Below are 27,583 nucleotides of genomic sequence, written 5' to 3' on the forward strand. Positions count from 1 at the left end.
AAAGCCCTTATTGGCATAAGAGAATTAGTAATGACGCTGAGGGAGTCACAAACATGATGCTGTATACACCAGTGCTACCCCGTTGCTTCCATGTAGTGGTTCAGGGGCCACATTTTTGTAAACTGATTCCATTTAAGAGACTCAGTGGCACTTTTGAGTAATGTGGGAACCATAAAACAAACTCCTGTTGGGCAGCCCTGGTATATACCATCATCATTTTTGAACAGTGAAGCAATTTGAAGAGCAATTCTTTAAAGCAAATACTAGGCAGGTACTTTGACATTCCACACAGCTGTATTACTGTATTGAGACTGAGCAAGATCACTTTGTGCATTCAGCTTTAATGCATTGTAGCCTTGCTTTTTGGAGGAATAAGCAGCAAGTAATAAATGTAATACAATTCAGTTTGCTGTCTTCCCATAGTGTCAATGTTTTTCCAAATATGTTAAACCTTTCACTGTGGCAACTGCTCTGGGTACAGCATGTGGAAACAGATGATACATTTCTACTCTCAATGAAGAACCTTATTGGCAAAATACAAGCAACACCAAAATATAAAATGTATGTATGACCCAGTTGACTGTTTCTACTTTGTAAACCTTTTTTTTGTTGAAGCAGGAGGTGTGGTTTTTATCCCCTACCCATTGTAGTGTGTTTAGTGCAGCCCTAGTTCCCCCCAAAGCCCTACCAGATAAATATTTCTGAATAGGTTTTATAAAGGAAATGTGGCCAGATTTGAATGCAGACTAAGTGGTGTTACTGGCCATTCCAATCGAGCCTACAGACCTCATGCTGTGCCCCTCTTCTAAGGTCAAAAACTCTTAGTGTGTCCCCCCCAAGTCACCATTCTATAGATTCAGAATCTATATTCAAAATTGCAAATAACCCATAAATCTCACCCTAATTGAGTAATGAAGTCCCCCCTAATCAGTGTCAGGGCCAAAGGCTGGCAAAGCTGCTGTTACCTGAACAGAAGGCCTGGAGACAAATAATGCATTTCTTTATTGGGGAATATTTTTTATCTAAATGACATGTTCTTCTTAGGTCTTTTCTTTTGGGATTCTATAGCCATAAAATAAACGGTGCCCAGATCCTCAGTACTGACAAGTATTTGGTGGAATTCTGCTATTCAAACAATGAAAACATAAAAAAGTTGAGTTGATAGTTACAGCGCATAGAGTTATGTCTAAGGTTCCTTCAAATGCTGTTGAACACATACATGGAACATTATCAGTTCAGTTGGCACTATGTTTGCTTCACCAGTGCATTTCACCCAGCATACACCCAAGCAACACACATTAAGCAAATTTACAGAAAGCAACACAGGAGAAAGAAACAACTCCCCTCCCTCAGGGTAAAAGAAAAACCAAAAGAAAACAAAAGAAAAAAAAAAACTACACTGAAAAGAAAAAAAACAAAAGAAAAAAAAACCTGTTTAACATGCAACTTTATTTTGTTACATTAAACATACTAACTATGCATGCAAAAAGAATGGTCTGTGTTAAGTTTTGTCTCTTTATATTGAGGGTAGTACATGGCAGCCTGACATCACACATACATGGGTTACATTTCTACAGCAGGTAAATGAAAGGCCAGTCTCTTTACACAGAAATTCTGCATTTACAAGCCCTGTGATGATTTTTTTTTTCCTTTGTTGGAGAGAAAAGTCAATAAGAACCAACCCACCCCAAACTAGAATTCAACGGGCGCTAGCAGGGTCCCACACAAGCACTGCATGCAGATCTAAAACAGGAGCCTCTCATAGAAGCCTAACAGATACGGGTGGGGAGAGATTTCTGCCTTTAAACACCCAAGAAGTGCATTAAGGTTTAGGAAATTAAAGAAAATAGTGGGTGGGAGAAGTTATCCAAAGAATAAAACAAAGATAAAAAGGTATATATAAAAAAAATAGAAGTAATGTTAATGTATACCTAATAAAATAGGCTTATATAACAGTAACAAAATATAAAAGCACAAGCACCCCCAAGTATGCATAGTGCAGGCCAGGCGGGTATTTCCTGCACATATTGGGCGTGTCTATGACACATGTATTGCATGTGTAACTGCAAATGAGGCTCACGGAGCCAGGCTCTGCTTTCAGATTTACATGCAGGACTCTTCAGAGTCAATAAAATGTACTGTATAGATCCGCAGGATAGAAACACTGTTGCAAATCTGCTCAGAAACACCAGGAACAATTTTAACTTAATTGCTTTAAAATAAAAATCTAACTGACCCCTGCCTTTGCCAGCTATGGGACATACTGCTAGAAGAGCAATGTACAAACACTGCAAATACATGTTTTGATGTTGTGAAAACTAACAAACTTCACAAAATGAGGCACAGGCCTTAAGGCGGACTCGGATAACATATTTAAGCCACAAAGGTTGAATTTAGAGAAAGATACTGAGGATTTGTTGCTGTACGCAAGAGAGAGATAGGGCAGCCAGCCAAAACAGTCCCACTAAATACCTTAATAAAAGGGCACGCAGAACAGCACAGATTTTTGCTTGCTTAGAAAGGCTGGGTACCACTTTCTTAGATCTAGTGCAAATTGGCGCTATAATGTATAATGTACAGCAGTTGTTCAACATATCCCATACACTCTCATAACAATATTATAACAAACTAACTCCTTATAAGTGCAGTTCTTTCATTCTCAACTCTGCTGTTCTGCTGTTAGTTAAGCTGCCTTGTGGGGGAAACTAATGCACATATGTACAAGCAAAGCTCCCAGTACGTTAGCAGAAGCTGAGCTGGGAAAGTTACTCACGTACCCAAACCTTAAATAAAAGGTAAGAGATCATCATGGTACGTTGGCTTGTGCAAAATAATCAATTAGTATCAAAAATCTGGTGCATAAATACAGCTCATTTACACAGCGCTATCAGAATCCACACCCAAAGCACAGCAAGGGGTTTGCTATTGTGCATAATAACATTTACACGGGACACAGTCTGTAACATATAGTGAATAGCTCACATTAACATGGGGGTTTCGGAGCAACTCAAGAAGTTCAGAAACCTGTAAAGGATGTATCGGTACGTCGGGAAAACACGTGGCATGGTTTAGCCGGCATAAACAGGCGCTTACCCAGCACCTCAGACTGCAGATCTTTGTGTACTGATAAAATACAACACCCTGCACCCTCCAAAAGATGCTGGCAAAGGCTCAAGCTCATTGTTCTATGTCCAAAGGAAATCAATCAATCATTCAGTATCTATCTGGTGAAAGCAATGACGATTAGAAAAAAACATAACTAGAACCGAGCAAAGCAAAAAGAATTTCCTGATGTGAGACAATGAAGACAACAAAGATGCAAAGAACTAACAAAGGACAATGTTTCATTGCAACGGGAAGCTTTGAGGAGCAAATTATAAAGCAATAAGAATTTTCTGGACCAATATGGCCAGCTAAGGGCCTGAAAAATCCCATGGAGGGCAACTTCCAGCCTGTCTCCACTTGGACAGTTCTGATACAGAGGGACCCCAATGCATGACAACATAAAAAGCTGACTGCACACATTTTTCTCCTTTAACAGTGTTAAGCAGGCCACACATTAAAATATCCACTTGTTTGGACAGGTCACCAAAAAAACAATCTTTCCCCCCATATGCCCACCTTTGGGGTGGGCATTATTGGACTGATCCAATCATTCAGCCCTAAGGCCAAACCATGAGATCACAACTACAGGGATACAGGACATCAAAGCATGGACCATAACAACAAGCCAATGCTGTCACTGCAAAATTTTCAAATCTGTCTGATTGATATTTGCAAAGTTTTCAGCAGGATGTCGGTCGGGCAGGCCAGCCTGAGTCCTCCATACAGGAGCAGATAAGCTGCCGACCAAGGAACTGAAGGAACCGACTCGGCAGCTAAAATCTGCCCACGTATGGCCACCTTTTCCTTGCACAATAGGTCTCCAAGGCATAACTAGCTGTACACCATTGGCAATTTCCAACATCATTTATCACAGACAGATATCCAAAGTAAGAGAATCAAAAAAGAAAAAAAAAGAAAAAAAAAAAAAAAAGTCACAACATCGGAAAAAAGTGAATGAAAAAACCCATATCAAAGGACAGGCTGAAGACGAGCCACTGAACCACAATGTTGTTCTTTTAACATAACACTGGAAATTAAATAAATACTTTTAAGACCACTCTTTTCTTCCACATGTTCCCCCGCCACCAAATGTCAGGAGTTAGGCCAAGATAAGACGCGCCTGGCAGCCTTACATTCGCACATTTCTATACAGGCAGGTGCTGTCGCAAAACATTGAAATCTGAAAACCATGAACGTAACAGGGACAGCGGGCCTTCTGGTTTGGATCCTGTTGTGCTTGATATTTCTCATACAGTGGAAAACCTCTTCAGCAATACACAGTGCAATATCTTGCTGTCGTCCTGACACAAAGGAATTGTGGATTACTAGATAAGGATGCTGAAGGCTGAGAAGGAAATAGTTAGGTACAACACAGATATACCCATTTATACTTGTATGAGTGAAATGAGTGAGAAGGAATGCGGGGGAACAAAATGAACATTAAAAATGAAAACTTTTAATCTTAGAATTTACAAAAGCTGGTCTCTTGCAGCCACTTTTCATTTACTTTAAATGACCTTCTGCTGTTCCCAATCAGGCTTCCTGTTGAAGGGTATATCCCCAAATGCAAAAACACATGGCAGTCTCCAGAAGTGGTATGTTCCTTTTCGCATGGGAGAGAGAGAACCTGTGACTGTGGTTCTCAACATATTGTTTTTATACTTTCCAGGAAGGGATTGTGAGTTCGCAGGAATATCGAAGCTTTCCTATCATCAGAAAGCAGTGAAATTTGTCTACAAATATTACATTTAATAGATCCATATGTTTGGCAAGAAGTCCCGGTTAACATCTAGGATGTCTTCACCAAGTCATAGACATAAATATGGAAATCGTCATCAAACTTTATGAAATAAACAGATGGCTTGGCTTCAACTTGATGAATAACCATGCCAGTCCTTTTGGAGCCATCTTCTTTGGCATATTCCACCTGCTTTCCTACAAGGCTGTCCACAACTTCTCCTGGCTCCCTTTCAGCTGGAGGGGAATCGTCTGGTTCAAAGACATAAAAAATATAAGACATGTTACATAAAGTAGAGCAGTGGTATTTTTGTTAACACTAGTTATATTAAGGCGCACATTTACAATCTTTAGTGGAAATGGTGTTCTGCCCATTTGCCTTGAGAGAATGCAGCTTTACTTGTATTCCAGTAGTATAGCAGTACTCTCTCTTTGCTTACAATGGCGTACCCCAGGTAGCAAGCTCAGGTTACCTTTTAGGTTGTACCTGTGCAATTCCTTCAACACTACCAAGCCAGTAAAATATGTTTTCCTACGCTGTTTTTCCCAACTAATGTACCCTAATATTTCAAAATGTCATTTAAAAATATTATACGTCAGCTGGGAAAAATGTTTGACACTGATTTCATTCAAAACAGGCTAGATCTACTCATAAACTAAGTACAGGTATGGGACCCAGGGTATTCCGGATAAGGGGTCTTTTTGTAATTTGGATCTCCTTCCTTAAGTCTGCTTAAAAACCCAATAGGCTTGTTTTGCCTCCAATAAGGATTAATTATCTCTTAGTTGGGATCAAGTACAAGTGTAAGTACAAGTATAAGTGTCACTAGCCGATGTAACTGACTGACTACAACAGATATCAGGGCACAGCTGAATAAGGACAAACTGTGTAAGAACGGTTAATATGGCATTTAAAAAAAAAAATGTATAAATAATTAATTTAAATAGCTAAAGTGCTAATAAGAGTTGCTATACTTTAGCCCAGGGATCCCCAACCTTTTATACCCATGAGGCACATTCAAATGGAAAAAGTGTTGGGGAGCAACACAACCATGAAAAAAGTTCCAGAGGTTGCCAAATATGGGCTATGATTGGCTATTTGGTAGCCAATATGTGGACTGGCAACCTCTAAAAGGTTCTGTTTGGCTTTACACTGGGTTTTATGCAACCAAAACGTGCCTCCAAGCCAGAAATTCAAAATGGAGTACCTACTTTGAGGCCATTGGGAGCAACATACAAGGGGTTGGTGACCACATTCCTGCAGAATTAAAATGTTACTGTGGAATCCAAGTTCAATAATCAAAAAGTTTTTGACATAGTCGCCTGGGTGAGAGAATAAATTTTAGTTGTAAAAACTACACAGGAGATTCTGTATAATGGTGTCGAATAAACACACCACATCCTACATGTCGGATGAATTAAAAAATAATGGGACGGATAGAAATATTTGATGTTTAAATTACTGACCCACAAAATCTCCTATGTAGTTTAGCTCTAAACCATATAAGCATGGGGGAGGTAGCATTATGCTGTGTGTGTTTTGCTGTCTCTAGCACCGGGAACCCTGCATTGAGGGACTTGAAAAGTTAAATCAAATGAGCTACAGCTATATTCAGTGCCATGCCAGACACTATGTAATGAGAAGGCCTTTGTGCTGCAAAAGGATAATAATCCTATGCAAGCTCTGTTAGGAAGGAGAGGAAAGATGAAGGAAAGATGAAAGTGGTTGTATGAAGGTCAAGGCTTAATAGCCAACTAGTGCAGATCATTTGCGGGGCGAATCTTCAGACAAAGATAAACTGCCTGACTTATTTTCCTCCATGTTTGACCATGTTATCAATACACAAATTTAGTATATCGTAACATATCCATTAATAACATTAAGACAACACAGTGCTGCAGGGGGCACAACTGTACACAGTACTTAGAAAAAGGTGTCTATGGGCTGGAAAAAAAAAGAATTTGCAACCACTTTCATAGGAAATCTTTAGCAAGAATAACATCATACAGTTACCGCCTTTTTCCATCTCTGGGTATATCGACTACAAAGAGAAAGGTTTTGGGTCAGTTAGGCTGATAGAACACTGGGTGTTTTCCCTGCTGGCATATTTAACAACACAAAAGTGCCCCAATGACTTCCCCTGACTTCAATATGCGCTGCCAATACTGCAGGGTCTTTGGCTCAGTTTTCAGGCTGAAAAGCACTAGTTCAGGCAGGAGCAGTTGCAAGCACTTCTCTGTGGACTGCACTGGAAGGAAAAAAAGCTCCATATACCATCAGCACTGGTGGCATTGCAGATACTGTGCCCAAACATTAAGGATAACAGCAGCACCGAATATAGTAATATCCCTTTCAGGGTTCAGAATTAACAAAACAGATTGTTCCAAATACATTTAATAAAGTCAAAGCACTGAACATATCTCCACTTTCTTTTACAAATTCCTTTTTAAAAAAGTGCACAGCTGGCTAGGAATTCCAGAGTGAGCTTTCCATTTTAATAAACTACCAATCAATTCTCAGGGCTGTCAGTACAGTTTATTTGATATAGTATCAATACACCATAAGCCAGTTCAGTAATATGGATGACTGGGGCTGACTTACTGGAGTCAGGCATGATGCGAAGGTCTCCTTCCTTATAATCATCAAGTAGTTGATACATGTATAAGACAGGATCTTTCTCATAGGTTATGTAAAACCAAGTGCTCATAATAGGTGCTCGTGCCAAGACCATCCCTCGCCACTCATCCTTGGAACCATCCTCTGTTTCAAACATATGTTCCACTGCTTTACCAATCATTGTATCTGCCAGGTGAGCATCGCTAATTCGAGATGAAGCTAAAAATAAAGAATTTTTAAAATTATACATGCACACTGGCATTTGAAAGAATACACAGCACAAAAGAAACACACACACATACGGGTATCAATTTTACTCAAAAGGTCTACACATTTTGATCCAACTACTGAACAATATCAGATGGCACTGACCCCCCCCCCCACCATTAAATGGCACAATAATCCCCAATGTCAGATGGCAGCATCATAAACATAATGCCCAGCATATGTGACCCCCCCCAAAAAGCATAGCATACCCAAAGATGTAAGGCAACACCTTAGGACCCCATCACAACTCTTTACCCCGATCAGTTTACCTGCTTCCCACCACCAGAAAAAGTGTAGCCAGAAAGTGTTGAGTTGATAAAAATTAAGTTTATGTACTAATCAAATCCATAAAATTAAACAGCAGCATCCCAATTACATATTCTTTACAGATCAAGTTAAACGTTATATTCTGTAGTGAATGAAAATGATGAACTTACCAACTCTGTCTGGAAGAACTTCAAGAGCTGAAACCCTTTCATCCTTGTGAAGTTCAAGTCCATATACACAGTCAAATCCATCATATTTTATAAGATATAAAGAAGGGTTAACTGGAACTTGATCCAAAACAGTTCCTTTCCACTGAGTTATTGGCCCACTGCCCTCCTTCCAACCATGTTGTATTCTACACCCTACAATATTTCTTCTGGGTTGTGAAATTGGCTTACTCGGTCCCATATTATTTTTGTGTTTTCTGAAACATTGAAATAAAAAAACAAAAAAAAAACAAATGAAAAAGTTACATCATTAAATCATAACAGCAACATTGAGAGTATTGCCTTTTCTTTTTGGAGTTTCAACCGCATGTATATTTACTACTAAAACCAGGTTTGGTATTTCTTTTTTTTGGTATTTCTTTTGAAGAGCATGTCTGTTTTTACTCAATATAATAGTTGGGTTCAGATAGTTGTTTTTTTGAATGTGGCAGCTCTATACCTAAATGTCTAAAGACAAACTAGCCAGTATGTTAAAAAACCTAAGAAAAAAAAAAAAGGGGGGGATAAACAGAAAAAAAATAAAATAGAAACAAACAAAGCTGAACAAAGCATGCATTAAAATATACAGGAAATAAGCATTTGGTTTAAAAAAAAAAAAAAAAATCTACCTTATAAGGGCAATGACACACAGGGAGATCTGTCGGCTACTGCAGGCAACAAATCTAATTTAAAAGGCCTCACCCTAAACTAACATTTGAATTTCCACAAGTAGTGATCAGGCATTGATTCCGCATTTCACCATTGGCGCATTTGTTTTGCGAAACCTCTGTAAAATTTCACTTAAAAAAATTTGCAGTGATGTCAAAAAAGCGGTGTGGTACCCGCATTTCGCATTTGGCCCATAGTAGCGATTTTTAACATGGGCTCCTGGTGTGTCATTGCGATACATAGATTAGATAGATAGATAGATAGATAGATAGGAGGGTCATAAAAATAAAATAATGGTAGCACTGTTGTAGAAGCACTTTAGCCTACAACCTAACATGTATTTCAACCTGTGCAGCGGTACTGCTAAAAGAGATTTGTAGTGTTCAACACATCCTCTTTCTCTGCCTAACATTTCCCATTTCTGTATTTGAACAGAAATTCACAGAAAAGAAAACATTTTTAAAAGCGTAAAAAGCACCTCCAGCTCATATGTACAGAAGCAAACATTTAGAGAAGGGATGTTCGTTACACATAACTAGGCAAAATACAAAAATGGCAGTGTCGAAAAAGACAATTTTAGGCCAATGAAGGCATGGCTGCCTTTTTGTATAAGTGGAATGCATGATTTTGGGGGGTATACCTCCCAAGCATTGCATCTAAAGCAAAGAGGCAAAATTATGGAAGAACAGGAACTTTCTTTTCTGCATATAAGGAAGTAAAACAAGCTATTATAAAGTATTGGTTTTATTTGCTAGTAAACATCCGTGCCATTACAAATCCCACTGAGTAAATAAATACAATGTGCAACAGATGTTTAGAACTTAGAAATAAAATTCTGTCTGGGTGAGTACTACAACGGCTCACTGATGCAGTCCTCTCCCGACAGCATGCTTTTACCTTCATTATGATCTAACTGTTGGCCTGAGAGGCAAGCAATCGGCTCATAATGATATCACCTAGCAATTCAAAGCGGCCATAGCAGGAATGATCTGCTCATCAAACACATGTATCTTCAAGTGTGTGGTCAGCTTTAGGGCAATGACACATGGGGGCTTGCCCTATGCTAACATAGTTTATTTTTTAAAATGTAAAGCAGACAGGGAGATTAGTCGACACGCGCACCAAATCTCCCTTGTTGTGGGAGACTAATCTCCCAGAAGTGCCATCCCACCTGCTAGAATGTAAATTGCCGGTGGGATGGCATACGCGGGGCCAAAATCGCCAAAGTTTTCCTCTCAAGGCAACTTCAGCGATTTCGGCAAATCGCAGTGCTGCGTATGCAGTTCTTCCTGCCAGATGGTTTCTTGACTAGTTTAGTGTTTAGGTTTCCCTCATAAAGTTTATTTTTAATAAATATATATTGGAAAGTTGCTTAGAATTACCTTTTCTTTCATTAAGGAAAAAACTTTTTTGGGTGGAGGACCATAAATTTTGAAAAAGCTAACCTTTGAAAAAACTACCTTTCTGCGTGTATATTTTCTGGTACACATGGGTCTAATATTTTCTAGCCACTTAACTCAAGCGCAACCTTTATAAACTTACTGCACCAGTCCAGAGGCTTATTAGTCATATAACAGTAAAGATTCCCACTTCAAATTTGTCCAAAGCAGGGGGGGTCACTGGATATTATAAAAACATTAGTGACGTTTCATTTGCAGTAGAGTCTGATGGTACACTTATTAATTTGTATACAGAACGCACAGGTTTCTATGCTGCCATGTCAGCCCTATATAACAAATTTTATATATACTGTACATTAGGAGTCAGTCCTAAGTTCAGGTAATTGAATTCAGCCCAGAGAACATTCAATAAATAAGCAGAAAGATTGTGAGCAATTGGGTCAGATGCACACAACTTTACTGGTACAGGAGGTTAAAAAAATCAGTTTTAGCTATTCTATCCTAATGTTTTGTTAAGTTCATTTTAACCTGCCAGAGTTAGACAGGGTCGTGCATTGCAATACACATTCACCATATAGAAAGAGAATCAAAAAACACTGAATCTACATTACATGGTACTCTAGCTTTAGTGTCAGTGATTCAGATGCTGTTTGCCTGGCAGTAAAGGGTGAATAACATGCAGTTCATGTATTACATTTTTATTTAAGTTTACTTAGTTAATCTTACTTGTGGGAAGTTCTCTTTTTCATCATATTTGCTGAAACACCTGCATGAGCTGCAAAAAAAAAAAAAAAAAAAAAAAAAAGTAAATAAAGCAAATGTAACATTGTACACTGCAGTGTCAGACTGGGATGCCAGGGGCCCACCAGGAAACCATAAACCATGGCCCACTCTCCAAACTATTCTTCAGCCACTTCTTACTCAGTATTTTCCTTCTTTTTTATCTTTACATGCTAATCTATTCTACTATATATTTAGTTGCTTTGTTCCCCTAGAAAAATAAGTAATGACCATGAATTATGCCAAATGGCTAGAAGCAGGAGGGCCCACTCACCCATGGGCCCACCTGGTATCCCTGTAGGCCAGTCCGACACTTGTACACTTCATATAATATAAAAGTCTGTGATCACATTGCAGATAAGGGCTGGACACCATAATAGATTCTGGTCAAAAAGACTTATCTGTACCAAAATCTTTCCAAATCCAGTATTCCAGTTGCGCTACCTCATTCAAGCAGGCTATCACTCCTGTGCTCCTGTTGTAGCACTAACTGCACATAGACATATGAGATAATGGAGGACACCTGACACTGCAGGGCTTTGCTGCAATTAGTGTTTATTAGTGTGTTCCACTACATGTTTCGGGCAAAGCCCTTTTTCAAGTGAACCGAACTTGAAAAAGGGCTTTGCCCGAAACATGTGGAATGTATTACACTGTCAAATAACAGATAAGGCAAAGGAGGATTACATGAACCACAAAGCTTCCAAATTTAATAGCAATATTAACTTGAAATCATCAAATGAATAAATAAAGTGGTATTTAAATTATATGATGCAGCACATATGTACTGGATTACTACAAACATAAAATAGTCATTCCTGATAGAAATCACACTTTGCCTCATAATAACCCATTGCTTATTGAAAATACATAATAATGAAGTGCAAAACTATATAAATAAATGGTTTAGCACTTTATGCCTAAAGAGTAATCATATGCACTCATCCATTTCAATCACTAGGTGGCACTATGACCCTTAAACGTGATGAATGAATTTCACAGGCTTGGGACTTTTCTATGCAAAATAACACATGCACTGGGGGGGCAGTACATAGGACAAGTCATATCTACTAGGTGGCAATGTTGTTGTGTTTAGCCAAGTCACCCTCCCCAGGTTAGGGTGGGATGGTGGGTAAAGAGGGAATTAAAAAATAAAAAAATGTTAATGCCATGGGGAAATCACAAATTTCTTACCATTCCTTAATAAATTAGTAAAAATAGGTTACTCAGACACTCAAAATGCTCGGCACAGAAATTAATCCCGTAGCTCAACGGGGCTAATTTTAACACAGCTGCCAACTGTTGGTCTTGTATAAGCTTTACTGAAAAAAGTGTCATTCCCCTCTGCTATTACTACTAATTTCTAGCCACTGTTCACAGTCCAGCCAAAGACCCCTTTACACTCACATGCTATAAGGCTACCTACTATGGAAATAAGGTATTCTTTAAATTGCTCTCAGTCTATCTTGTCTATTAATTTATTATGAGAGAACCCCTTGATTGATACTTGTATTTAACAGTAGCAAAATATATAGGCAATAAAGCCAAACGGTGAAAGTTCCAGATTCGGCTACACATCAAAAGATGAAGCGGAAGGCTTTTATTTCTGCCACACATACATTGCCCAAGACATTCATAATAATGCTGTGTGCTCATTACGAGCCAAACATAAAAATAATGTGTGCTTCATCTTTACCAATCTAATTTAACGAATAGGACTTGTCAGTTATTCTGATATTGCTGCAATATGATCACTCATAATACGCTGCTTCTTGAACACTCTAGATAATTCTGAAAAAGTCACCTTATAATTCAATTAACAAGGCCTAATATAAATACAAGTATAGCATTTATTGTCTGGAATGATAAGGGATCTTTGTGCACTTTGGATCTCCATACCTTAATTCTGCTAAAAATCATTTAAACATGAAAAACTCAACAAGGACAGTTTTGTTTCCAATATGGAGCACCTTATTTAAGATCAAGGTAATGTTTTAATATAGAAGGAAATCATTTGCTTAAAATGTACTCCATGGTAGATGGCCTTCCCATAATTCTGAGCTTTCTGGATAATGGGGTTCTGCATAAGGGATCCCATACCTGTATATTAGGATACACTTCACTTGTTAAACAAGATTTTCCATTGTGAATAAAGCTATTTCTTAAACCACCTTCAACCATGTCTGGAGTGCGTACCCATCGAGAAATTGTGCTCGCCTGTCACAGAAAATCAAAGCAATGTGTCCAGTTTCTGAGCACTTACCTGCATCAGCTCTGGATCTTTGAGCTGCTGCCTTTCCAAATGGGGTCTTCATTCATCTGTGGATAAGTGGGCAGCAAAGCTGCCAGTCTAAAATGAAAATCTTATCCTCTCCAATGTTGCTTGTGGTTACTTCCACTAAGACAAATTTTCCTCTGCCCATCGACCATCCAAGCAAACATATGCAGCACAACACTTTGCAGCCGAGTGTTCTGAGTGCTATCTGAAAAATAAAAGCAACATACTGATCTAAGTTACCTTTCCTACTAACTACTAAATTGTAACATAAAAACGCAGACTGTAATCAGTTGCCTTCTTGTGCTCCCTAGAAAACAAACCCCATCATTGCAAAAAAACACCGAAAATACTGAAATGGCCATGAGAAAACCTATTTAAGAGGTTGTTGGCCATTTGCCATATGCAACAATGAAAAAAATAAATGGGCTTGATATTAGACAAAATAGCTGTGGCACAGGGGGAAATGAAGAATATGGCTAGCCCCATGTGAAATTTCAAAATAAAATAAAAAAAAAAAAAAAAATCTGTTTTTAAAAAATGGATTTTATTGCAGTATTAGGCTTTAGAATTTCTATCAACTGATTTGAAAACAAAACATGTTTTCACATGACAGTATTCCTTCTGCCTGTACTATGCTGCCTGTGTGTTCCATAATCTGTCTGCCCTACCCTGCCTGTGTGTATGGCACACACAGGCAGAATAGGGCAGACAGAGTATGGCAAACACAGGCAGCATACAGTGACACAATGCTGGCACTGCTCCTACAGTCTGGACAATAGCTATATATTAAAAAAAAAACTTTAAATTGCAGTAACAAGTAAGTATATGTTCTTTTTATAGTGTGCAGGGTTTATTTTGTCTGAGGTGTGAACAGGTGAACAATGTTGGTGATTACAGTCTGAGCCTGAGGTGTGAACAATGAAGTGGGTGAATAATGCAGAGATTAACTGTACAGGGACAGTAACAGTACAGGGGATTATATGTATAAACAATACAGGGGTTTTCAACCTGAATCTGAGGTGTGAACCATGCAGGGAGCCAGTTAATCTCAGTACTGATACCAGTTAAAGTTTACACAAAGGTAAGCCATCAAAGCAGCCAGACAGGTGGGGGGCCATGGGCCGCCAGTCGGACAGCACAGCTTTAAAGAATAAGTTAACCTTTTTTTTTTTCTATGAGTAAAATTACTCTAAACAGCCCCCAGAATTACTTACCTTTGTCCCAGCATTCTCTGTGACCTGTTTCCTCAGTCAGAAAGTATTCTTTATTGTTGCTTCCTTGTGCAGAGAGAAGCCCCACCCCCACTTCCTGTTCAGGTCTCATCAAAAAAAAAAAAAAAAAAACTGCTAATGCACAGACTGGCTCCTGCTGCCTCCAGGCATATGCAGAAGGCTCTCCACTCCGACAACCTTGTCGAATTTAAGAGAGAACTGAACAGGAAGTGGGGGCGGGGCTTCACTCTGCACAAGGAAGCAACCAAAAAGAATACCTTCTGACTGAGGAAACAGGTCAGAGAGAATGCTGGGACAAAGGTAAGTAATTCTGGAGACTGTTTAGAGTAATTTTGCTCATAGAAAAAAAAAGGTTTACTTATTCTTTAAGGCAGTGATCCACAACCAGAGGCTCTTGAGCAACATGTTGCTCACCACCCCCTTTCATGTTGCTCCCAGTGGCCTCAAAGTAGGTGCCTGTTTTTTTTTTCTGGCTTGGAGACAAGTTTTAGGGCTCTGGCACACGGGGAGATTAGTCGCCTGTGGACAAATCTCCCTGTTCGCGGGTGACTAATCTCCCCGAAATGACATCCCACCGGCTAGATGGCATACGCGGCAGCGCGATTTCAGTGAAATCGCGGAAGTTTCCTCTCGCGCTGCCGCGTATGCCGTCCCACTGGCGATTTAAATTGTCGCAGGTGGGATGGCATTTCGGGGAGATTACTTTGTCGTCCGGCGACTAATCTCCCGTGTGCCAGAGCCCTTAGAAGCACAGTGACACAGTTTTAATCCAAGCAGAGCCTCCTGCAGGTCAGCAGTCCACATGGGGCTACCAAATAGCCAAGTGCAGCCATTATTTAGCATCCCCAAGGAACTTTTTCATTCTTGTGTGCCTCACAAATAGAAAAGGTTGGGGATCCCTGCTTTAAGGTAATGTGACACATGGTGTTTTCTCCACTAGTGTAAAAACAGTGGTGGATGAAAGGCAAATCCACTATCGTCCTGAAAATGCAGTGATAGAGAATTGCTGGCTTCACCACTGTAAATCCTGTTGGCAAAATGTTTATTTTGCAAAGCTGTGTAGGCTGGTTTGCCTAGTATCAATTCAACAGGATCCCTCTAATGTCCTCTAAACGTACAAGCGTACCTAACTGGATCATAAACTTGTACAGCAAAAGACCAATATTGCCAGCTAAAATCGGCCCGTGTATGGCCACCTTTAGTCTAGCAGCCTCTTCAGTTTAACAAAGCAGAAGGGAATTCCCCAGGATTTAAACCCATACTGTATGTGTAATACAATCACCAAAATGAATGGAACTTTTAAAGACAGGCATTGCATGGGTTACATGCCCAAAGGAGCACAAGTTGCTAGAATAAATATGTTAAAATCACACTGTATATGGTTTACAGTTGGTGTCACAGGTCACCTCCTTAGTTTGGAAAGAGGGGGTTGGAGATTTAAATAAATGGCCTCCTTCAAATCCTTTGTCCTTTAGGGCCGTGACACACTGAGATTAGTCGCATTGCAACAAATCTCCGTTTTTGTGGGCGACTAATCTCCCCGCAATGCCATCCCACCGGCTAGAATGTAAATCACAGTGGGATGGCATACGCGACGCTGTGATTTGCCAAAGTCGCCAAAGTTTCCTCTCAAGGCAACTTCGGCAAATCTCGGCGCCAGGACTAATCTCCCTGTGTGTCACGCCCCTTAGGTGGAGTAAGACTGCAGAGTATTGCCTGAGGCATTTTCAATCCCATGCTGTTTGCTTATTAAAGGAATACCTCTCTCTCTTGCAGGTAGCTGGAAGAACCATCCCTAAACAGAGTGGGAAGTCCTACCATACCACCTGTCAACTGCATACAATGCTGCTTTAACATCTGTTAAACACAGTTCCACAGTTGTAAGTGGATCATAGTGATCTTATTGATATTCACACCGGGTGCAAGGTAAATGATTTAAATATCCAAAAAAGACCAGCAACACCGAGTTATATTCCAAAAACAATCAATTGTGTATTAAAAACGCATGAACAGCCAACGTTACGTTTCGGTCCCCATCGGGACCTTTCTCTTTATACAGAAGTGAAATTACATGTTTATTCAATATGGCATAAGTGTATTTTCAGCAAACAATTTTTTTTAAAAAAAAACATGATTCCCTTTTATTTTTTAATAATAAAACAATATGTTGCACTTGATCTATGTTGGTAGCAAAAAAATCTTACTGGGTTTAAGAAATTGTTTATCCAAACAATAATAATAATAAAAAAAAATTATGTGGAAAACCCCATATCTGGGGCATTCCAGATAACAGATCCCATAACTGTAATTAGAATGTCTGATTTAGTTTCTCCTTTGGAAATGCCTCTAAAGTAGAAGAGCACAAAATGTTGAAAAATAGTTTGCCATAAATGTTTTGTTAAAATTGCCTGGCAGTGGAAGGGTTAACTGAACAGCGCTTCATATAGATTACATATAGCATCTCAAATTTCATTCAAGTAAGGACTTTAGTAATGTATGATTATAGGCTTCAATTTATTCCCATAAGAATTAGAAACATATAATTATTTCTAAACCACCTGTGATTTTTTTTTTGCAGCTGTTAAGCCTTTAAAAATCCTGTTATCCAGTAAATGTCTGACATTTCCTAAACCCTTTTATTGTGGATCTCTCTCCTTTACTCTCAAACAGTATGTGGATGCTTATATATATATATATATATATATATATATATATATATACATATATATATATATATATATATATATAAGCATCCACATGAACAAAGACCACTGGCACTCACGTGTAAAGCACAAAATTTGCCTGGGTTATATATACACCCACACTTACTTAAGGCAAATAAGGTTTGAGTTAACAAGGGGCAGATATGCCTAAAAAGGAGGCACCCAAAAGACAGCTGCATTGGATGAAATAAAGCTACAAATTCTTGCTACAAAAGAGGGAAATGACAAGTAAGTACAATGCTGAATACCTGTACCTAAGCAAAGACCTAAATAATTATTTAGACTGAAATACTGTTAAAGTGGTTTAAGGATTGAAATTTGCCACTTGCATTATGAAGGTCACAAGTAACTTCGAGTTAATTAAGCCGAAGAAAACGTTAATTCTTTGTGAAGTATGTAAACAAGACTTTCCCCTTATTTACAGGCAAAGAAGTGTTTTAGCTGGCAACATGAGTTCAGGCCTTTGAAGAGAATTCTTAAAAGGCACCTATCACCCCTATAATGTTTCCCGCACACTAATAGAGCCTGCACTCCACTTGGGGAAAACAATTGTTTTTTTTAGAAAAAAAAGAAAAGTCCACCCACCAAAACTGCGCTACCCGCACCAGGAGGGAGCTCCCGGGTATCTTGGTTGGCTTGCATATCCATAAGCGATCTGCCCGCATACTTACTATGCGCATGCAACTGACGTAAGAGTGGTCAATGTAAATCACCCTCCTGCCGCACTGTGCCACAACATGGCTGCCCGCACTGGTGGCTCCCTCCCAGTGTGGGTAGCCCAGCACTGCAGAGTGTGAGCTCTATTAGCCCACACCTCTGGTGGGGGAAACAATATAGGGGTGATAAGCGCACAGGCTTAGAACATGAGTGATGCTATTGTTATATGACATCGCTAATAATAACCGTAGGAATTGCTTGTTTGGGTGATCTCCAGGTCTGAATTAAGAAGTCACGGACTAATTAAATGAAGCCAACAGAGATCACACCACTGGGGATCACATCACTTTCTTGTGTCTACATCTGCCTACATTCGCTTAAGATGTCTATACATTTTTTTAAACATTCTGCAGATTTGACTGATCCAAAGATTCAGGTCAGCAGCTGAAATCTGCCTATGTATGGCCACCTTTACACCAAGTTCACACAGTCTCATATGCCTGGGAATGTGGATGAGTGGATGAACGATCTTTCCTATGATGAATGGTCATGGGAAAGATTGTAGTTGTAACATGTATGGCCACCTTTAGTGTATAGGCTATTATATCATAACCTGTCCCAGCATGGCTTTCTAACGCATCAAACATCTAGGAAATCTGCTGCAGATATCTTCAGCAGCCATAGACCCTAGGAGGCAAAAATAAATAAATGCCAACACGATGCAAGATCTGTAGCCCTCTCTATAAGACATAGTTATGGAGAGATCTTTACTGTATGCATTAATTTTCTACAATTGTCTGTCTTTTTGATTCTACTTTACAAAGAATATATGAATATATATTCTTTTATTTAGATACAATGTTTCTTTTTCCAGAGAAAGAAGCAAAGGGAATCCCTTGATACCCTTTTAGTATTACTTATTATACATTACAGGGAAAAGAGAAAAACAACTATGATCACCTCCCATCTGGGATTTCTCAATGTGTAAACTATTGAGCAACTAATTCTTATACTAATCAGCCATTTTTAATATATTCTAACTGTATTTGTGACTTCCAAGTCCAAGGTCCAACAAAGCTAAGCTTGAACAAATGGTAAGGGGATTGAAATGGCAGTTGATGTCATCTACTTGGACTTTGCAAAAGCGTTTGATACAGTACCTCACAGAAGGTAAATGATCAAATTGAGGAATATTGGCCTAAAACATAATACTGGCTGAAGGATAGATTACAAAGAGTGGTGGTAAATTGAACATTTTCTAATTGGACCAGTGTTAGTGGAGTACTGCAGTCCTTGGTCCTTTACTTTTTAACTTAAAGGACAAGGAAAGGCTAAAGCTGGCCATACACGCACTGATAATAAAACGAGGTTTCGTACGATATTCGGTGCGTGTATGGCAAGTCGGCGAGTCGACCGATATCGCAGGAGGCTGCTGATATCGGTCGACTCGCTGATCGGCCAGGTTAAAAGATTTTGATCGGGCGCCATAGAAGGCGCCTAAGCAAAATCGGCCATCAGGGCTGAATCGGCAGAAGGAGGTAGAAATCCTATTGTTTCTACCTCCTTATCTGCCGTTTCAGCCCTGAACGGTTAGTGGCTGATTGAACGATCTTTTGTGCGACCGATGGTCGCACGAAAGATCGCAAATCGCCACGTGTGTGGCCACCTTAAGTCACTTGGGGGTGCCAAAATGTTAGGCACCCCCAAGTGACTCTAGTCGCTTACCTTGTACCCCAGCCCGGGGTACCTATAGCAAGCGATTCCTCCTTCCTGCTTCGTTTTGCCAGGACCCCACGACAGGCGTATGCGCAGTAGAGTGAAAAGCCGATTTCTCTGTTAAAGTTTGGCTTTTTCACTCTACTGTGCATGCGCGCGCACGCATACAGGAAGGAGCAACCCGGGCTGGTGCTGTTCTCTCCGAACAGGGGCACCAGCCCAGGGTAAAAGGTAGGCGATTTAAGTCACTTGGGGGTGCCTAACATTTTGGCACCCCCAAGTGACTTTGCCTTTCCTTCTCCTTTAATGACCAGGAGGTAGGCATAGAAAGTTTCTATTTTTGCTGACAACACATAATTGTGCAAAACTATAAGTTCAATGCAGGATGCTGCCACTTTGCAGAGCGATTTGACAAAATTGGAAAACTGGGCTGCAAACTGGAAAATGAGGTTCAATGTGGACAAGTGCAAAGTTATGCACTTTGGTAGAAATAATATAAACACAAGCTATCTACTAAATGGTAGTTTGTTGGGGGTATCCTTAAGAGAAGGATCTGGGTTTTTTGTAGATAATAAGTTGTCTAATTCCTGGCAATGTCATTCTTTTTTCCCATAAAAACAATCAACGCACCAGAGGTCACCCCTTCAGATTAGAGGAACGGAGCTTCCATTTGAAGCAGCGTAGGTGGTTTTTCACAGTGAGGTTGTGGAATGCCCTTCCTATGATGTTGTAATGGCAGATTCTGTTATTGCCTTTAAGAGGGGCCTGGATGAGTTCTTGAACAAACATAAAATCCAAGGCTACTGTGATACCAATATCTACAGTTAGTATTAATGTATGTCTATATAGTTTATGCATGTGTTCATATAGATTGGTAAGTATAGGTTGTGTGTGCTGGGTTTAAGGGTTGAACTTGATGGTCTTTTTTCAACCCTATGTAACCAACCATTAAATGTGATAATCTCAAACTCCACATAAAAAGGGTGAAAAAAAATATATAAAATATATCCAGCTCGGTCATAATCAAGTCATCAGCTACAGGCATCCAGTTTCCATACATAGATGTAGAAGCATATCAATACACCACAAAAAACAATTTCTACCAAAATTGTCTATGATTGAAATTTCCATGAAAACACTTATGCTGTCAAGATGAACTTAAAGGAACAGTAACACAAATATTTGATTACCTTATTCACTACAAAACATCTCCAAAATAGGCCTACCATTTTTCCCCTTGTCTTTTTTAAATGCTTCATTTAGAATTCTAGTCATAAACTGCTCCATAGCAGCACGGCAAAAAGGCGAGGGGTGCTTGAATTCCTGTGTGCACTGACCCGGAAGTTGTCTTCCCATTGGAGGACCTTTGGCACGTAAGCTTTTTACAATATAGATCAGTGATCCCCAACCAGTGGCTCATGAGCAACATGTTGCTCTCCAACACCTTGGATGTTGCTCCCAGTGGCCTAAAAGCAGGTGCTTATTTTTGAATTCCTGGCTTGGGGGCAAATTTTGGTTGCATAAAACCCCTGTATAATCCCAAACAGAGTCTTTTGTAGATTGCCAATCCACATGGGGCTATTAAATAGCCAGTTATAGCTCTTATTGGCACCCCCAGGAATATTTTTCATGGTTGTGTTGCTCTCCAATACTTTTTCCACTTGAATGTGGCTCATGGGTATAAAAGGTTGTGGATCTTTGATATAGATGAATGTACCTTTTAAAGGACAAGGAAAGGTGAAACACAATAATGTGTCTATAGATATGTGTACCTCAGTACTATCTAACAGTGCTTCTACTTAAGGCAGCTAGAGATCCGCAGCCTTAATTTTCTGAAAAGGGATTAGCTTGGCAGAAAAAAATCCCACAATGCAATGCTGTATTACTAAGACCAAGACCTAACACATGTGCAATAGATCTTCGGAAGAAGCACATGCACAGATCATCTTAATCGTGTGAACGCGATCACTTGCATTTATGAACCCAGCTAACCCAGAAACAACTGGAACCACTTATAGACGCCAACTGGCTACAGAATAGTATTTATTTCTGTGCTGATTAGGGTCTTCTTTGCCTGCTCCTGTTTCCTCATCTATAACAGTGCATGGGAAGCTAATACACAAAGGGGAATGTGGCACATGTGCACTTCTTCAAAATCACCCATCTTGATAATGTCAGCTCAGGAAAGATGGAGCCTGTGAATTAAGTGAGGGAAGGAAGATTCTTGAGGCGAGCAGCTAGCTGCAAATGTGTTTTTTTTCTTGATATAAACCTATAAATCCAGGATAGGAAGGGGTGTAAAATCGTACAATGAGTTATTGAAAACAACATATATAGCATAACTAAAAACCCCTTTAATCTTGCAAGTAATAATGAAGGAAAGCTGGTGGGTAGGTGGTCCAAAAAGGTGAATTAAATGTCTTATGTACATGACCAGTCAAAAAGTCTTGCAAAACATAAAAACAAATGGAATATTTTTAGTTCTGTTTTTTTGCGTTTCCTTTTTTGTGCCATTGTTATTAACAACATACTTTAATAAAGCACCATCTAAATATCAACAAAAATTGTGCTGTACAAGTTCACAAACTATGAAGTGACTTTGTAACTTAGAAAGAAGGCAACATGTGTTCACTTGTGTGTTGCTATGGAACAACATGTTGCTCTGTGGGCAAAATGGGTTAGAGCTGGTTATGTTTACCTGAAATGCTGGCAATCGTAGAGTGCATTCTGTTCAAAACTTCCACTATCCCACCAGGTCATGGCTCTAAAGCTTGACAACAACATTTTTGTGTTACTGTTACTCTTTTGTTTCTCCTAGAGATCAGTTTCTGCTTTAAAGCAGGTCTATGCAGCAGCTATTACAGGTATGGGAATCATTATCTGGAAACCCATATCCAGAAAATTCCAAATTATGGGAAGGCCATCTCCCATAGACTTCATTATAAGCAAATTCTTCTAATTTTTTTTAAAAAATTCTGTAATAAAAAAATCGTAGCTTGTATACCAACCAAGATATAACTAATCCTTAATGGACGAAAAACAATCCTAATGGGTTTAATTAATGTTTAAATTATTTTTAGCAGACTTAAGGTATAGAGATCCAAATTACGTAAAGACCCCTTATCCAGAAAACCCTAGGTCCCAAGCAATCTGGATAAAAGGTTCTATACCCGTATACTATACTTTTCACAGCTGACTTAGTGCTATGCTGCCTGTGGGTACCCTACTCTGCCTGCCCTGTGCTGCCTGTGTGCCCTACTCTGCCTGCCCTGTGCTGCCTGTGGGAGATGAACCTGGCAGGGGTTTGTTCTGAGCGTTTGTTAGCATTTGGAAATAGTCATTATATGGTCCTGAAGTGTGTAATTATATGCTGGGGGTCGCTGTGCTCCCCACAGGGGAGGAGGACATATATGGATTTAAAATGATACGGACACCAAAAAATTTCTTATAAAAATATGAACCTACTTCCAAACCTACCTATAGGTCATGTTGACTGTTTTTTCCTAAAAGTCCTGTTTCTGTACATAAATCCTACTAAAGATCCTGAACCCGACTGTCTGGCAGCCCGACTGCTACATAAATCCTACTAAAGATCCTGAACCCGACTGTCTGGCAGCCCGACTGTAGCTTCTCAGTCTGTCAAAAGGACTACGTCATAAACTGGGAGGATTCAGCTTGCCGTTTGCTTCAAAGAGCTCCCCTTCCCTCCCTCCCTTGCATAGCACTGCATGGCGTTGTGAACTAGATAGCAGGCAGGTTTGATCTTTCCATTGCCTGCCTACTTCAAAGGGTGTGCCTCCTCTCTCTGCTCTTCCCACAAAGAATTAAATAGCAGGCCAGCTTAAGCTTTCCAATGCCTGCCTGCTTCTAAGGGCTCTCCCTTCCTCCTCCCCATTACACATAGACAACGGAGCTGAGCTTATGTCACACACCGGCTGAAAGCAGAAGGGGCATTGCAGGTTTGTGATTGGGCATATTTATTCACTTGGGAGGCATTTAAATTACCATCCGGAAGAAGGGAACAAACATGGCTGCTCCCTGGGTCTGTAATTCATGCTACAATAATTATGAAGTGAAAAAACTTTGCAGATTTAGTTTATAAGGAATTTAAAGCTGATACAAATTAAAACACAACAGCAGGTGTAAAAAAATTCTTAAGTGGCTGTCAGTATCACTTTAAGGGTATGTCTTAATATGACATAATATAATTCTGTCACATATAAATGAAGGATGATATCCCTATAGTGAGCACCAACTATTTGGGTTTTTGCTGTGCTACCACCATTAGTGTGGGTATGGTCTTAAAGGAACAGTAACACCAAAAAATTAAAGTGTATAAAAGTAACTAAAATATAATGTGCTGCTGCCCTGCACTGGTAAAAGTTGTGTGTTTACTTCAGAAAGTCTACTATGTAGCCATGGAGGCAGCCATTCAAAGGAGAAAAGGCACAGGCACATAGCAGATAACAGATAAAACACAATTGTATTCTACAGAATGTATCTGTTATCTGCTATGTAACCTGTGCCTTTTCTCCTTTTTTCCAGCTTGAATGGCTGCCCCCATGGCTACACAGCAGCTTATTATATAAATTATAGTAGTGTTACTGTAGCAAACACACCAGTTTTACCAGTGCAGGGCAACAGTGCATTATATTTTTATTACTTTAAAAATTACTGTGTAATTTTGTATTCTGTAAGACTGTACAGCGCTGCGTACCCTTGTGGCGCTTTATAAATAAAGTTATACATACATACATACAAAGCTCTTTCATTTTTTGGTGTTACTGTTCCTTTAAAATCTCTTGTGATAACATGGGTGTGGCTTGAATTGGGTGTGGTTTATAAAGGGGAGTGGCCAAAACTGTCTTCTATTATCGGCCCTCCATCATGTAGGCGAGACAAATTCTGGCCCTCGGTACCACAGAAGTTGGACAGCACTGCTGTAGACTATGTAAATAAAAGCATAGTGACAAATCTTCAATACAGAACATTTTGTATCAAGGGCGATCACAACCCAATTGTGTAACAGCTCTGCAGATGGGTAACAAAACACCTGAAAACCACTGTTCGCTGGTTTTAGTAGCAACTACCTGACCCATCCTGGCACCTGCCACTGAAATCAATGAAGAGCAATTCTGAAAATGTCAGCCACTAAGTTATTAAACATTTTGTTAGTAAATTCCCATAATAAGCAGAAAAAATGCAAGAACCCAAACCAGCCATAGTACCAGTAATTATCTACAGTTTCTGGGAAATATCAAGTGTACCACATATGGATGTGGCTTGCCAAAAAAATCTTTTAAAGCTTAATCATGCAAGATGCCAATCATTGGTAAATCCTCCCCTTTAGCATAGTGGCCCCAATTTGACCACCCCACAGGAAGATTATAAATACAATGGCTGAACTTTTAGGGAACTCTTAGGAAAATTTAAAAAACAAGTATTTTTCAGGCTAACAGATGCATGATGTTGAGCAGCTAAACACAGAAGAAAGATTAGCCAAAGTTCTAATAACATACATTTTTGGATTAGAAACAGAAAACAGACCTTAAACAGGGTGACATTAGCAGTCTACTTGGCCACAGCCAGAGTATGCCTGAAGATGATATTAGCATATATAAAATAAACACCACACATCTGCATAGCTTACAAACCATGTTCAAACCATATTTATTTTGTAGGTGCCAGCTGTAATGCCTTGCAAGGAATACCAGATAAACTAGATCCCTATCAAAAACTTCTAAAATACTAAAACACTGTATTAATCATTATGAATGCCATGTGGATTACATGTGTCTACAAATACCCACAGACTGTTGGCCTCTGTGTACAAGTGTGACTGCAGCATGATGCACGGATATGCACTCATCTGGAGTATGCAGCATGAAATCCCCTTATAGAGCTTTATGGCTCTGTATTCCTGGAGATGAAGTCAGATAAAGAAAATATTGATCCTGACTTTTTTTTTTCAAGTGATTACAGGCTGCACCTACAAATAAAGGCTGACAATTGGTGTTTTTTTTCTCTCATTTAATACATTAGATGCTTAAAAGATTTTAGTATGATGCATTTTTGAGGGGGGCAGTGTAGCTTTTCAGTTTTACTTGCTATTAACACCAAACAGAAAAATAACCAGAGGACATGAAAACAATCAACCTGATTATAAACATTATTCCCATTCAACTTGCTAGGAAAGAAAAAAGAAAAACACTGACTGACAGCGCTGACTTATCTATAAAGAATGGCAGTGTTTTACTATACAGGTAACTATCTATAGCCAAACATGTTACCTGTCTGTCATCCTTCCTTCACTAACACACTCGCTCAGCATGGACCACTTTAAAATAACGCCTGAAACACAATGAAAGGCTATTGGATTAACCCTCATCATACAAAGCACTGGCTAATAGATGGCACAGTATTTTCTCTGCATTTCATGAAAGGGGCCTCTTGTGAGAACTGTCCAGCCTTTTGGTACTGTTGCAGGAATATGCCAGGGCATGTGTAGGTGCTGTGGAACAACACAGGGGGTCAGTAAGTTGGCCAACTCTGACACAGTGAACATATAAATGTCATGCACAGGAAAAGTAGAAAAACTCTGCCAACAATTTTGGTGCATTGCTCTCTCCCCCCCCCCCCCAACAGAATGGCAAAACAACACTAGCCACGAAATGTGTATGTTCCATGTGTCTGCTAGAACATTCCTTTGCTCCATGCCTGCCCTCCCCTGTGCGTGTGAATACACTATACATGCACATAGGGGGTGCCAGGCTGCGGCCCTCCATCTATTGCTAAGCAACAAGACACTGAAAGTTGTAACTCAACAACAGCTGGAGGGCCGTGCTATAAAGGGAAAGGCGTGGGGTATCTTACCCTTGTCTGTAGGTACCAATGAGCCGCGGCTCCCTCAACCTGTGCTTAATAAAGTGCAGCGGGGCGTACAGACACTAGGCGCCAGTAAATCCTCCTGAGGCCCGAGAAAAGAAGGGGAACCTCTAGCTGCAGGCAAGGCGACTGTCAGCCATATTGTGTGTAGAGCCCTGTATTTACAAACCTGCAGTAAGCAGCAGCAGCAGAGAGCGATTCCGTCTCACAGAAAGAGACGTGGGGGGAGGGGAGGGAAAGCAGCAGACAAAGGAACCTACAGCTTGAGACACAGACAAGACACACAGCGAAACGCTATCGCTGCTTTCCGTCTCCCCTGAGTACAAGGAGGAGGATGCACTGCCCTGCCAGTTCCTCGGGCCAAGGCTAATTAGCGCAGAACTAAAGCACCACAGCAAATACACAAAGCGGCAATAATATGCAAGTGCGTAAGTCAGATACAGAGCAGGTAACCAGGAGCAGTGACAGGACCAATGCCCCCCACTGGTGCGCAAATTAAAGAGGGAACAATAGATTGGGGTTGTTTTTACGTCACACACTGGAAAAACACAGTGACGTCAGACAGCCAAGAGGCGCGAACGCCAGGTGGCGCCAAAGCGCAGCTGGGAGGGGGACGCTTCCCATACTTAGCTCAGGGCAACAGGAGAGGGCTGGAGTATACGAGTGGGTTATTAACTGTATCACAGCGTGAATAAAAAGCTGCATTGACACAAATATGGGAAGGTGCAGTGCGCCTGCATGCTGTGGCTCCTAAGGATCTGTGCACAGCACCATGGCAAATCAGCTGACAGTTTCAAGCAGGGGGTCCTTACCTGAGGGAGTAATGCATGGGGTGCACCCCCTTTCCCCTCTTCCTTACTAAGGGTCCCCGTTATCTTCTGGCGGATTTGCTGCAGTGCAGAGTTCTTTACATACAGCGTTCTGTCCCTTCTCTCTTTCACCACTGATTTTATTCTACATAGCCGCTCCCGCCTCAAGCGGTTTCTCTCGCTTTCCCCTTAACTTCCAAATCCGATCCCTCTTCACTCACTCCCCTATTCGTTT

At 40.0% G+C, this 27,583-nt stretch overlaps 1 protein-coding gene across 4 annotated transcripts; it reads right to left on the minus strand.

The window, feature by feature from the left end:
• Positions 1-1,416: 1,416 nt before the first annotated feature.
• spin1 (spindlin 1) lies at positions 1,417-27,583 on the minus strand. Of its 4 annotated transcripts, none has more exons than XM_012963305.3 (6): positions 26,709-26,990; positions 13,312-13,531; positions 10,995-11,043; positions 8,164-8,417; positions 7,445-7,678; positions 1,417-5,094 (listed from the first exon to the last, which is right to left on the minus strand). In XM_012963305.3, exons 2-6 carry the CDS (start codon positions 13,361-13,363, stop codon positions 4,895-4,897), a joined length of 789 nt encoding a protein of 262 aa, XP_012818759.1. In that variant the 5' UTR covers positions 13,364-13,531; positions 26,709-26,990; the 3' UTR covers positions 1,417-4,894. The 4 variants fall into 4 exon arrangements, with proteins under 4 accessions (XP_012818759.1, XP_012818757.1, XP_031756397.1 ...); XM_012963303.3 differs by lacking the exon at positions 26,709-26,990 and adding an exon at positions 26,528-26,691; XM_031900537.1 differs by lacking the exon at positions 26,709-26,990 and adding an exon at positions 25,945-26,005.

Source organism: Xenopus tropicalis, chromosome 1 (assembly GCF_000004195.4).
Source record: "Xenopus tropicalis strain Nigerian chromosome 1, UCB_Xtro_10.0, whole genome shotgun sequence".
NCBI lineage: Eukaryota > Metazoa > Chordata > Amphibia > Anura > Pipidae > Xenopus > Xenopus tropicalis.

What these genes read in the sequence shown, in the direction of transcription:
- spin1 (XM_012963305.3), bottom strand. Translation starts at nt 13,363, where the DNA reads ATGAAGACCCCATTTGGAAAGGCAGCAGCTCAAAGATCCAGAGCTGAT. An exon ending in AAGATCCAGAGCTGATGCAG is followed by an intron (nt 11,044 to 13,311) that starts GTAAGTGCTCAG and finishes TTTTTTTTGCAG; the next exon opens with CTCATGCAGGTGTTTCAGCA. An exon ending in AGTTCTTCCAGACAGAGTTG is followed by an intron (nt 7,679 to 8,163) that starts GTAAGTTCATCA and finishes CTTTATTTTTAG; the next exon opens with CTTCATCTCGAATTAGCGAT.